Source organism: Heterodontus francisci, chromosome 15 (assembly GCF_036365525.1).
Source record: "Heterodontus francisci isolate sHetFra1 chromosome 15, sHetFra1.hap1, whole genome shotgun sequence".
Taxonomy (NCBI): domain Eukaryota; kingdom Metazoa; phylum Chordata; class Chondrichthyes; order Heterodontiformes; family Heterodontidae; genus Heterodontus; species Heterodontus francisci.
The window spans coordinates 11,895,478-11,908,986 of NC_090385.1; the positions used below are offsets into that span (position 1 = coordinate 11,895,478).

At 42.9% G+C, this 13,509-nt stretch overlaps 1 protein-coding gene across 5 annotated transcripts in view; it reads left to right on the plus strand.

Moving 5' to 3' along the window:
• fmr1 (fragile X messenger ribonucleoprotein 1) overlaps positions 1-13,509 on the plus strand; it is a 96,105-nt gene that overhangs the window by 47,168 nt on the left and 35,428 nt on the right. For all 5 annotated transcript variants that reach the window (XM_068047107.1, XM_068047108.1, XM_068047111.1 and 2 more), the window contains 4 exons: positions 7,757-7,828; positions 9,518-9,666; positions 9,823-9,916; positions 10,020-10,136. In XM_068047107.1, coding sequence (XP_067903208.1) covers positions 7,757-7,828; positions 9,518-9,666; positions 9,823-9,916; positions 10,020-10,136 — 432 coding nt within the window. The remainder of the gene's footprint in view (positions 1-7,756; positions 7,829-9,517; positions 9,667-9,822; positions 9,917-10,019; positions 10,137-13,509) is intronic.

Consider the following 13,509-nt stretch of genomic DNA (forward strand, 5'->3'; position numbering starts at 1 on the left):
TCAAAGACTGGTGTGTTAGGAGTGGCTTCCGGTTCGTGGAGCACTGGCACCAGTATTGGGGTAAGTGGTGGCTGTACTTTTGGGACGCTTTACACCTGAACTGTGAGGTTTTGCGAATTCTTTCAATCTTAGCAGACACCCTCAGTGGTGGGATGGAATGCTGGCTTTTACACATTGTGTCTCTTGATCCAAAATCCATCTGGCTAATTGAATTAGGGGAGGCACTCCCATTGTCTTCTCCAGGCAACTGTCTTTTAGAATTCAAATGAGCAGTATGTTTTCAGCCACTGCTGTGGTCTCTTTAGGCAAGTTATCTTTTTAGTCCAGTGACAGTTTAAAATTAATGTTCTATATGACGGAGTTAATATGTCTCATTTCGGCAGGAGTGGTTTTCATGACACCTTAAATAAATCTGCTTCGGCTAGAACAACAGCTTACACTTATACAGCACCTTTAATGTAGTCCCAGGGTACCTCACAGGTGCATTTTCAAATAAAATTTGATGCTGAGCCAGACAAGGGGATATTGGGGCACCTGACCTAAAGTTTGGTAATAGTTCTTCTTAAGGCGCTTCTTAAATGAAGAGAGGCGGGAAAGCTTTAGAGAGGTCAATCCAGAGCTTGGGTCCTAGGCAGCTGAAGGCATGGCAACCAAGTGAATATCAGGGATACGCATGAGGCAACATTTGGAGGGGAGCAGAGATCCTCAAGCGTTATAGGGCTGGATGAGGTTAAAGAGATGGGGAGGTGCTATATATATGTAGAAAGTGTTGACAATAAGCGTAGAACGTTTACGGCACAGTAAAAAGCCACCTGGCCCAAGGTGTCTACACCAGCCAAAAATAAGCCATCCAGCCTAATTCCACTTTCCAGCATTTGGTGCATAGCCCCAGCAGATTACGACACTTCAGGTGCACATTCAGGCACCTTTTAAATAAGATCAGGTTTTCTGCCTCTACCACCCTTTCAGAGTGGGTTCCAGACCCCCACCATCATCTGGGTGAATAAATATTTCCTTATCTCCCCTCTAATCCTTCTACTAATCACTTTAAATCTATGCCCCCCTATTCACTGACCCCTTTGCTAAGGAAATAGGCCCTTCACATCCACTCTATCCAAGTCCTTCACATTACTCTTTCCAGGCCCCTCACAATTTTGTACATCTCAATCAAATCTCCCATCAAGTTCCTCTGTTCCAAGGAGAACAACCCCAGCCTATCCAATCTTTCCTCATAGCTGCAAATTTCCAGTCTTGGCAGCATCCTCGTAAATCTCCTCTGTACCATCTCTAGTGCAGTTACATCCTTTCTGTAATGAGGTGACCAGAACTGCACACACTACTCGAGTTTGGCCTAACTAATGTTTTATATAGTTCCAGCATAACCTCCCTACTCTTAGATTCTGTGCTTCGATCAATAAAGGAAAATATTCCATATGCCTTCTTAATCACCTTATTAACCTGTACTGCTACCTTCAAGGTTCTGTGGATATACACTCCAAGGTCCCTCACTTCCTCTACACCTCTCAGTATCCTCCCATTTATTGTGTATTCCTTTGCTTTGCTTGACCTCCCCAGATGCATCACCTCACACTTCTCTGGTTTAAATTCCATATGCCACTTCTCTGCCCACCTGACCAGTCCATTGATGTCTTCCTGCAGTCTATGGCTATCCTCCTCGCTGTCAACCACGTGGCCAACTTCTTGATCATTTCCCCTACATTTACGTCCAAATTGTTAATATATATCACCAAAAGCAGGGAACCTGGAACCTGTGGAATCCCACTGGAAACAGCCTTCCAGTCGCAAAACCACCTGTCAATAATTAACCTTTGTTTCCTGCCACTGAGCCAACTTTGTATCCAGCTTGCAACCTTCTCCTGAATCCCTTGGGCTTTTTTTTTATAGCCATGCGGGACCTTGTCAAAAGCCTTGCTAAAATCCATGTAGACCACATCAACTGCACTATCCTCATCAATCCTCCTTGTTACCTGCTCAAAAAATTCAATCAAGTTAGTCAGACACGACCTTCCCTTAAATCCATGCTGACTCCCCTTGATTAATCCATGCCTTTCTAAGTGACAGTTTATCCTGTCTCTCAGAATTGATTCTAATAATTTGCCCACTACTGAGGTTAAACTGACTGGCCTGTAATTATTCGGTCTTTCCCTTGATCCCTCTTTAAACAAATGTATGCCGTTAGCAGACCTCCAATTCTCCGGGACCACACCTGTGACCAATGAAGATTGGAAAATGATCAGATCTTGCACTATTTCCTCTCTGGCTTCTTTTAACAACTTGGACTACAATTCATCTCGCTCTAGTGATTTATCTACTTTCAAGGATGCTAATCACTTTAATACTTCCTCTCTCCCTATGATTATTGCATCAAATACTTCACGCTTCTCCTCAACTACAATGTCTGAATCGGCCCCTTCTTCTGTGAAGGCAGGCGCAAAGCATTCACTAAGAACCATTGAAGATGGGGATATTTGTGGGGTCTCTTCCTCCTGTCCGTTGATTAATTGTCCACCACCATTCATGACTGGATGTGGCAGGACTGCAGAGTTTAGTTCTGATCTGTTGGTTGTGGGATCACTTAGCCCTGTCTATCGCATGCTGCTTCCGCTGTTTGGCATACAGGTTGTCTTGTATTGTAGCTTCACCAGGCTGACACTTCATTTTTAGGTGTGCCTGGTGCTGCTCCTGGCCTGCCCTCCTCTACTCTTCATTGAACCAGGGTTGGTCCCCTGGCTTGATGGTAATGGTAGAGTGGTGGATATGCCAGACCACAGATTGTGGTTGAATACAATTCTGCGACTGCTTATTTGGGCCTGAAGTTCTGTTAATGGATGATAAATACCTGGTAGTTCAAGGTAATAGGGTGAACTGGTGTTGGGTGTTAATTAGCTAATTGTATTCAGATGTGTATATACAAAGAGCCAGCCAGCACTAGCTGTGTGTTAGGAGTGGAGAAGTAAGCTCTGTGGCAAGCAATAAACAGCCTCTACCTAAGCTTCCTGGTCTCAGTGTCTTCTTCACAAACAGGCTTTGAAGTTATGTAACACTGCTGATGGCCCACAGTGCCTCATGGACGCCCAGTTTTGAGTTGCTAGATCTTTTTGAAATTGATCCCATTTAGTACAGTGGTAGTGCAACACAACTGGATGGTGGGTTCCCTCAATGTGAAGACAGGGCTTTGTCTCCACATGGGCTGTGCAGTTGTCTTTCCTACCAATAATATCATGGACAGATGCATCTGCGACAGGTAGATTGGTGAGGACGAGGTCAAGTCGGTTTTCCCCCTCTTGCTTCCCTCACCACCTGCTGCAGACCTAGTCTAGCAGCTATGTCCTTTAGGACTCGGCTAGCCCAGTCTGTAGTGGTGTTACCGAGCTGCTCTGGATGATGAACATTGAAGTCCCCTACCCAGAGTACATTCTGTGCCCTTGCTGCCCTCAGTGCTTCTTCCAATTGGTGTTCAACATGGAGAAGCACTGATTCATCGGCCGAGGCAGGGCAGGTGGTAATCAGCAGGAGGTTTCCTTGCCCATGTTTGACTTAATGCCATGAGACTTCATGGCGTCTGGAATCAATGTTGAGGACTCCCAGGGTGACTCCCAGGGCAACTCCAATCCAAATGTGCCATTGTGTTGCCACCTCTGGTGGATCTGTCCTGCCGGTATGATAGGAGATACCGTGGGATGGTGATGGTGGTGTCTGGGACATTGTCTGTAAGGATGATTCTGTAAGTATGAATATGTCAGGATGTTGCTTGACTAGTCTGTGGGACAGCTTTCCCAATTTTGGCACATGCCCCCAGATGTTTGTAAGAAGGAGTTTGCAGGATCGACAGGGCTGGATTTGCCATTGTCGTTTCCGGTGCCTGTAACGATGCCGGGTGGTCCGTCCGGTTTCATTCCTTTTCAGTGATATATGGATATAATCATAGAATATGATGTCATCCAAACGTGTATTTAAAAATTCCAGGTGCCTCCTATGGAATAAAAGTGGAATTTTATTTAGTCACCATAAACCAGCAACCATGACTTTGGGCATTTTTGCACTGCATTGATTACCTCTCAGCACCTTTTTTTTTTTAGAATTAGAATTAGAACATTACAGCGCAGTACAGGCCCTTCGGCCCTCGATGTTGCGCCGACCTGTGAAACCATCTGACCTACACTATTCCATTTTCATCCATATGTCTATCCAATGACCACTTAAATGCCCTTAAAGTTGGCGAGTCTACTACTGTTGCAGGCAGGGCGTTCCACGCCCCTACTACTCTCTGCGTAAAGAAACTACCTCTGACATCTGTCCTATATCTATCACCCCTCAACTTAAAGCTATGTCCCCTCGTGTTTGCCATCATCATCCGAGGAAAAAGACTCTCACTATCCACCCTATCTAACCCTCTGATTATCTTGTATGTCTCTATTAAGTCACCTCTCCTCCTCCTTCTCTCTAACGAAAACAACCCCAAGTCCCTCAGCCTTTCCTCGTAAGACCTTCCCTCCATACCAGGCAACATCCTAGTAAATCTCCTCTGCACCCTTTCCAAAACTTCCACATCCTTCCTATAATGCGGTGACCAGAACTGCACGCAATACTCAAGGTGCGGCCTCACCAGAGTTTTGTGCAGCTGCATCATGACCTCGTGGCTCCGAAACTCGATCCCCCTACTAATAAAAGCTAACACACCATATGCCTTCTTAACAGCCCTATTAACCTAGTTAGCAACCTTCAGGGATTTATGTACCTGGACACCAAGATCTCTCTGCTCATCTACACTACCAAGAATCTTCCCATTAGCCCAGTACTCTGCATTGCTGTTACTCCTTCCAAAGTGAATCACCTCACACTTCTCCGCATTAAACTCCATTTGCCATCTCTCAGCCCAGCTCTGCAGCCTATCTATGTCCCTCTGTACCCTACAACACCCTTCGACACTATCCACAACTCCACCGACCTTCGTGTCATCCGCAAATTTACTAACCCACCCTTCTACACCCTCATCCAGGTCATTTATAAAAATGACAAACAGCAGTGGCCCCAAAACAGAACCTTGCGGTACACCACTAGTAACTAAACTCCAGGATGAAAATTTGCCATCAACCACCACCCTCTGTCTTCTTTCAGCTAGCCAATTTCTGATCCAAAGCTCTAAATCACCTTCAACCCCATACTTCCGTATTTTCTGCAATAGCCTACCGTGGGGAACCTTATCAAACGCCTTACTGAAATCCATATACACCACATCCATGGCTTTACCCTCATCCACCTGTTTGGTCACCTTCTCGAAAAACTCAATAAGGTTTGTGAGGCACGACCTACCTTTCACAAAACCGTGCTGACTATCGCAAATGAACTTATTCTTTTCAAGATGATTATAAATCCTATCTCTTATAACCTTTTCCAACATTTTACCCACAACCGAAGTAAGACTCACAGGTCTATAATTACCAGGGCTGTCTCTACTCCCCTTCTTGAACAAGGGGACAACATTTGCTATCCTCCAGTCTTCCGGCACTACTCCTGTCGACAATGACGACATAAAGATCAACAACAACGGCTCTGCAATCTCCTCCCTGGCTTCCCAGAGAATCCTAGGATAAATCCCATCTGGCCCAGGGGACTTATCTATTTTCACACTTTCCAAAATTGCTAACACCTCCTCCTTGTGAATCTCAATCCCATCTAGCCTAGTAGGCTGTATCTCAGTAATCTCCTCGACAACATTTTCTTTCTCTACTGTAAATACTGACGAAAAATATTCATTTAACGCTTCCCCTATCTCCTCTGATTCCACACACAACTTCCCACTACAATCCTTGATTGGCCCTGTTCTAACTCTAGTCATTCTTTTATTCCTGATATACCTATAGAAAGCCTTTCACCTAGGGGTGAAAGAGCAATGTTCTAGTCTACATGGGGATTTTTGTTTAGGAGCTTTTGAAATCTTTTAAAATAAATCCAACTGTCAAAATGTTTTGGATCTGGTGCCTGTTAGTAAGGACAGAAAATGTCCACAAGGGTTGAGTGAACAGGGCATTTGAACTAATTGCAAGCTATAACCTGCTTAAAGAAAGGCATTCAGTTGATTTTGACTTTGCTTCTATTCACTAAAAAGCAGCCAATAAATAAAAGGAACCAGTGGAATATCTCATCCTTTCTCCATTGGTATGTCGCAAAAATAGACTATACTTTCCAGATTTTTCAGGGTGCTTTTTGAGTGATCTCCGTGGCCACTAAGAGTTGACTGGAGCTCCTGGTGTCTGTGACCTGAATCCCAAGATTTAGCAATCCTACAGTGGAAACCTATAGTGGTTCTGGGGGCACAATCATGTGGCAGAGATAGTTTTTTTAAATTTTTCATGGGATGTGGGCATTGTTGGCAAGGCCAGCATTTGTTGCCAATCCCTAATTGCCCTTGACAACTGAGTGGCTTGCTAAGCGATTTCAGAGGGTAGTTAAGAGTCAACCACATTGCTGAGAGTCTGGAGTCCCATGTAAACGTGACCAGGTAGGACGGCCGATTTCTTTTCATAAAGGACATTAATGAACCAGATGGGTTTTTATAACAATCGATGATAGTTTCATGGCACTATTACTGAGACTAGCTTTCAATTCCAGATTTTTTATTAATTAATTGAATTTTTATTAATTCCTCCACCAGCTTCTGTAGTAGGATTTGAACCTCTGTGCCCAGGGAATTAGCCTGGGCATCTGGATTACTAGTTCAGTGACATTACCACTACGCCACTGTGGGGAAATTGAGATTGTCCTTCCTCTTCATTGGATTTCCATCAGTTGCAGCAGGTAGTACCAGGTGCACTGCCTCAATCTTTACCCCAATTCCAACCCAAACACTTGAGTGCAGCCTTAATGATTTCCTCATTCTCCTCCTCTCTTGCCATTGTCTACATTTCCAAACCTTCAAGTTGAGTTCTCATCCTGCTAGAATATCAAACCTCCTTATTTCCCAGACCCCATATCCTACAAGCACACCCTGACCCCCTCTGTCCACATGTTCCAAGTGTCAAATCCAGGTCCCATCCCTGCTTACCAGTCTGACACTCCAGCTCCCCACTTCCTCACCTACATATTCCTGGACAGCCTTTCCTGCCTGGACCCATCCCTGATGTTGCCTACCATCTTGTTGATTACCCCGTGCTTTATAAAAGCTAAGGTTAAAAATTGAGCATAACTATAAAGGAATATGTGCTAGAGCCAGTACAATAGAGAGACTTGCACAGAAAAGAAAGGAAAAAATTACGCAGAGTGAGAAGATTTAGTGACATAAAGCTAAATACAATAAGAAGTGATTGGCAAGCATGTAGGGAGAGAGAGTGAAAACCAAACAAAGACTGATAAATATTTGGAGAACAAGTGCTAATAATCGGAAGATTTCTTTAGTTTTGTCTGGGGAATGCCATTGTTTAAAAACCAGTTTTCTTTTAAACTGGCTGTTTGGCAAACAAACAAACCATGTGATTTAACAATTAACTAAATACCTTTAGTATTACCACAATAGTTCAGATCATACCAAAGGTATAGGACCTCAGCCCCTTCCCCTACCCCCATTTTCTGTTTTGTGCATTAGTATATTTCTCCATTTTAGTTAGGCTTTTGTTTTGAAAGTATGTAATAAATGATCTAAACTTCTATCAACACGGAAAGCCCATCCAGGTTTTCTTTTAATCCTTTGCTGAACTTTAAGATTTCTCTAAATTAGGAATTGTAATTCTTTCCTCAGGTGTATTCTCGAGCAAATGAAAAAGAACCTTGCGGCTGGTGGTTGGCAAAAGTTAGAATGATGAAGGGTGAAGTAAGAAATTTGTTATGCTTACATTCAGGTTTCAATTTAATATTTATTTCATATTTTAATGCTGATTATGTTCTAGTTTGATTTTAAAATTGAGTAAGATTGGAAATAGTAGAAACTGTTTAAAGGCAATTTCTTTTTTATTCTGAGGATGCTGCATGTTAAGCTTTGCAAAAATGCATGTTTTCATTTATTTTAATTGCTGTTCCTCTATATTTTGCAAATTTGTTTTCATCTTGAATGTTATTTTCTTTGAATTCATGGAATCAAATTCTGTTAATGCTGCAAGCCTGCAGTCTGGGGGAGGTGGTGGAGATGGTCTGAATGGCACTATTACACGGGGAACTACTTTCATAAAGCTTTTATTTTGTCCACATTTTCACAGCTAATCCCATGGAGTCCAGAGGTTGGTAGTGCAAACTGTTGTCTGGACAGAAATGCTGGGTAGTGGGTACTTGGTAGCCGTGGCCGTTTAGTGAGCATTGAGTTAGTGGCATATCTTCTGTCCTCTATATTATAACTAAAAATCGGTCGTGTTGTGACTTTGAGCTGAGGTGTCATTCTCATTTCTGATTTGGAGTTTGCATGGGTTTACAAAATATTTGTCTAAAATTTATACAGAAATGGCTTTCGAGAAGTAAACAGGAGTAACAGCAGCAAGTGATTGATTGATTGATTATGGCCGGGTTTTCATGGGCGGACGGGGAGCTGACCACCGACTGAAAAGTCGGTGACGAACCCGCATCCGCCTCGCCTGGGGAGCCGACCCGCATTTTACGGGTCCCCGGGTTTTAATTGTTCTGAGGCGGGACTTCCACCCACTTGAGGGAGGAGGTCCTGCCTTATTGAGCTGCCGGCCAATCAGCGGGCCGGCAGCTCTTAGTTCCAGCAGCGCCATCGGGAGCGGTGGCCGCTGCTGAGACTGCAGCCCAGCCGACCCCAGAGGAGGTTGCCTCACCGGGGGTAATCAGTCGGGCACCGGCGAGGAAAGGGTTTTCGGTGGGGGGAAGTGGGGTGTGTTGGGTCTTGCGGGTTGGTTGGGGTAGCGGGGGCGGCCCTCCATTGGGCACCGTGTGCCTGATGAGCAGGGGCCCCCCCACCATCCTGAGATGATCAGAAGCCGCCTACTTTTCCCAGGCAGCTTTTCCTGGCTCCAGGATGTCCGCTTGCCGTGTGGAGGCGGGCGAAGGCCCTTAAGTGGCTGTTAAGTGGTCACTTAAGGGCCTTGATTGGCCTGGGGCTGGCGGGCCGTTTTCCGCCCCCCCCCCCCCCACCCACCCTATGTAAAGGGGGGCGGAGGCGGGAGCAGGTCGGGAAAGCCTCCTGGAGCCTCCCGCTCCATTTTACACCACCCCCCCCCCCCCCCCCCCCCCCCCCGCCATCATCCGGCTCGTTGGGGTGGCGTAAAATTCCGGCCTATATTGGGAAGTAAAGTAGCCCACGTTGCTCTTCAAGCCTCTTAGAACTTGATGAGGAGCAGGTTAGATGGCATACATTGTCCCAGCCAATTATTCCAAAGGTATCCTAGTAATTATGGTCTGTATTGAGGCTATAAGGCATTTCCCATTCCCACATGCTGTATTTTTTTTGGAATCTTCTATTGTAATTCTGACTAATTCTGTTTTTGGTGCATTAGGTCAAAGTAAGTACAAATTTGAAGAAATGCTTTTTTAAAAAGAAAAAATTATTCAGTTTTATGTTATAGAATACGCTGTCTGTGATGCCACTTTCAATGAAATAGTCACAGTAGAACGTCTACGACCTATCAACCCTAATAAGCCTGCAACAAAAAGTACATTCCATAAAGTAAAACTTGACGTTCCAGATGACCTGAGGCGTGCGTAAGTAAAATTTTAATTTGTTACAAAATAAATGTCAGAATTTAGTGACTACTACATTAAATCTAGATTCTGTTGCGGTGTTTAATCAGCTTTAATGTATTTTGTAGTCTTAACTCACATTCAGTGTTTCCAATTGTGTATTTCAATTATTTCTAGATGTGCCAACGAATCTGCACATAAGGATTTTAAAAAGGCTATTGGCGCTTATTGTGTGTACTTTGATTCAGAAAGTAATCAACTAGTTGTTTTGGTATGTGTGGGATTTTCTTTCTTGGTGCTTTTATCATGGTTTAATTTTTGAGCTTTATTGTACCAACTTGACCCTAATGTTGCACTTCTTTGCAAAACTCCAGTCCACCAACGAAATGACAGCAAAGCGCGCAAGCATGTTGAGTGACATGCATTTCAGAAGCATCCGGACAAAGTTGACTCTGATGTTGAGGAACGAGGAGGCCAGCAAGCAGCTGGAGGTACGTTCAGATAGTCCACCTTTTTTAAGTGTTCATTTCTCTGGCAATCTTAATTTGGGAGAAAAGTCCAAAGTAAAAGCTTATTGTGAAAGACTAGCATGCAGGAAGCAAAAAAAAACACAATGAAAAATAATTTTCTTCCTTATTGTGATTAGTCATATTTTGACACCATTTCCCCCCACACCACCTGCTGCCCCCTCAAAGCCTGACATTATGGTGGGAGAATTTACAAATTAGCATCAGCAAATAGCAGCTTACTGATGGCAGTGATCAGGCTCGTATTGCTGAACAGCACAAGGGTACCATATTGCAACTTTTCAAATATTGGGAGTGTGAATGACAAATACACCTAGAGTCGAGGTAAGACAACTAGCTAGATGAGCTTTTAATCACATTATAAATCATGTCACTGAAAGTCCATTGAAACATAGCATTGTGCTATAAGACCTTTTGCTTTTAGTAATGAAAGGAAATTGGTACATTTCAACTCATAGTACATGTAATAATAAAGGCAGGAATTTAAAACTATTCTAATCATGAAACATCTGTCAAGGCATATATTCTGTGCAGTTATATATGCTAAGTATAAGAAGTGATCAATTTGTAAAACAAAAGAAACAAAACGCTACTTATTTATTTTCATGTGCTGATGCTCAAAATGCCATGAAATATTGCTGCCTTTTTAAAGGTATGTTTTACTTTTTAGGCAGGTAATATTCTCTGCTTGTTATATAATATAGCAGAATCTTTCTGAAGCTCTAGTACAATACCTCACAGTTTTGCCAGCTTTTCTGTCCCCCAGTTTTCTCTTATGAAGGTACTGAGACATTCTTGGGCATTGTCCCAAGGTCTTGGTAGCCCTGCAGTATCTCATCCAAGTGGCATTACTTTTTGTGAGAGAGCTTTGGCAACGATCGTCAGTTCTGTTTGATTGCGGGAGTATCACAGCTGTGCCTGATCATGTACTTATCTAGTTTTCGTCAGGAGTCTTTGGAGAATCTTCGGAAGTGGGATCCAACTGCCATCGCAGCTGATTAAAAACCAGGATCTTCAATTCCACGCTTATCAACTGAGCAACAAAACTACATAGGAGCTCTGATTTAGTCTTTTTATCGGGTTTAATATCACTGATTCTATGTGTTATTGATCAGACATGCACTATTAGCTGGTGTTTGCACCACTGTTTACTGAAGCAAATTTAAGAGGTACATGCTTATGAATCTCAAGAAATCAAATCTATGCAGTATATTAAAAGATTCATGTGTAGTCCACAACTTCCTTTGTGTCACACCTACTTCCCATCATACTTCATCGGCAACACCCCTAATATTATAAAATTATATATCCTCCAGCTCACCTTGAGCAAAGCCAGGGGATCTGCTAGGATTTTAAAATTAGGCTTTTTAAATCTATAAAATGTTTAGCTGGAAAGTTGCCTTCTCGTTTAGTAATTGATGAAGACAGGAGAGGCCACTTAATGAAGGTATTCACTGTTCTACTTTTGCAACAAACAAGGCAGTTATCACAGCATATTGTATACAGATAATTACAAAAAGAAAAACAATTGTAGTGTTTAGTTGAATCATTCATAGGTTAAATTGGATATTTGATGTACATTTGCTTTGTACAAATGCCTTAAGGAATTTTGATAGCCCACTTGAATTACCAATCTGAGCAAAAACATATCTGGTGGAAGCTGTGGCAGGACAACTTTTTAACCCCTGCTTTGTTAAAACAGTTGTTGCTGTAGCTTATAAAGGAGGTTCCAATCAGACAATAACATTAAAAAATTACTTTTGACCTGAATGCTGTGCTGTTGAACTTCAGAGAAATCTTGCACACCAATAATCTCAGGGATGAAATGCTTCACGTGAGAAATATTTCTGACCGAATGACATGGAAACTGGAATAGTATATGTTCATTCGAGGACAAAAATTACAACATCACTTTTCCAACATTGGGAGTGAGCTGATGAAGGTGTTGTGTAATTAACATATTCTTAAATCCTGTTAAGATGCCGCTTTCCAGTTTGCACGCATCTAAGAGGGTCTGCAGACCTGTTACTGACAGGTCCAGTTCGAAGCTGCTGCTAAGTAGTTGGAAAGTTTTGCCAAACTAAGCAACGTTGACATTGACATTTGTCCTCAGGTGGCAGATCTCATCCTTTCAGATGAAAAGCTGTACAAAAAGGAATCTTCTCTGCCCAGGCTAATGATCAAATAGTGAACCGACTGATATCTTGTTACAAAAGCATATCCAGCAAAACAGCATAGGACCCATAGGAAACATTACACGGTACATTATAATTACAGGATATAATAAATCATCCACCACAGCTGAGCTGCTTGTCACATAAGCAGCCCTATCCAATGCATAAACTCATTAATGCAGAAGCGTGATCAGACATCTATTATTAAAGAAACAAGCAAGCATGCTGATGTGAACAAATTTATTTCCATCTTTGCATGAGTGAAATTTGTGGCCTGTTCTGGCAAGCCATGTATTTCTCACCATGGGAGAATGTGTGCGATGGTGCCCTTTTGTGTAATGCTTTCAATCGTAGTTCCAGTGGCGCAGTGGTTAGCACCGCAGCCTCACAGCTCCAGGGACCCGGGTTCGATTCCGGGTACTGCCTGTGTGGAGTTTGCAAGTTCTCCCTGTGTCTGCGTGGGTTTTCTCCGGGTGCTCCGGTTTCCTCCCACAAGCCAAAAGACTTGCAGGTTGATAGGTAAATTGGCCATTATAAATTGTCACTAGTATAGGTAGGTGGTAGGGAAATATAGGGACAGGTGGGGATGTTTGGTAGGAATATGGGATTAGTGTAGGATTAGTATAAATGGGTGGTTGATGTTCGGCACAGACTCGGTGGGCCGAAGGGCCTGTTTCAGTGCTGTATCTCTAATCTAATCAAAACTGTGGTGCTACAGATTACTCAGTGAATAGTGGAAGGGTCAGCAATAGTCCTTCTAGTATCAAAGCAAGCAATATTCTGAACAGTGTTTGTGGGGGGCTATAGTCTCATGGAACACCAAAAGAAATGTGACTAGGACTACCTGATGTCATTGGTTTTATTGTCTTTCCTCTGAGGTGCCTTGCTTTAACTGTTATTGCTGGGTTTCTCTTTCTGGGTGTACTGATTTTACACTGTCAACAATTGTATCTCTATAAGGTGAGCAAAATTCACTAAATTCTTTCTCCACTATTATCTAGCCTTAATCATATGCTTTCTTGAATAGTAGACTTTTGACCATACACTGTAGCAGAGCATTGTTGGATAATAATTGATTTTTATCACGTCCTTGAATCAACAAGATTTCAACTTCAGCCAATTGTTGGGCCAGGATATGTCAAGTGACAGTCTTATTTCTAAGC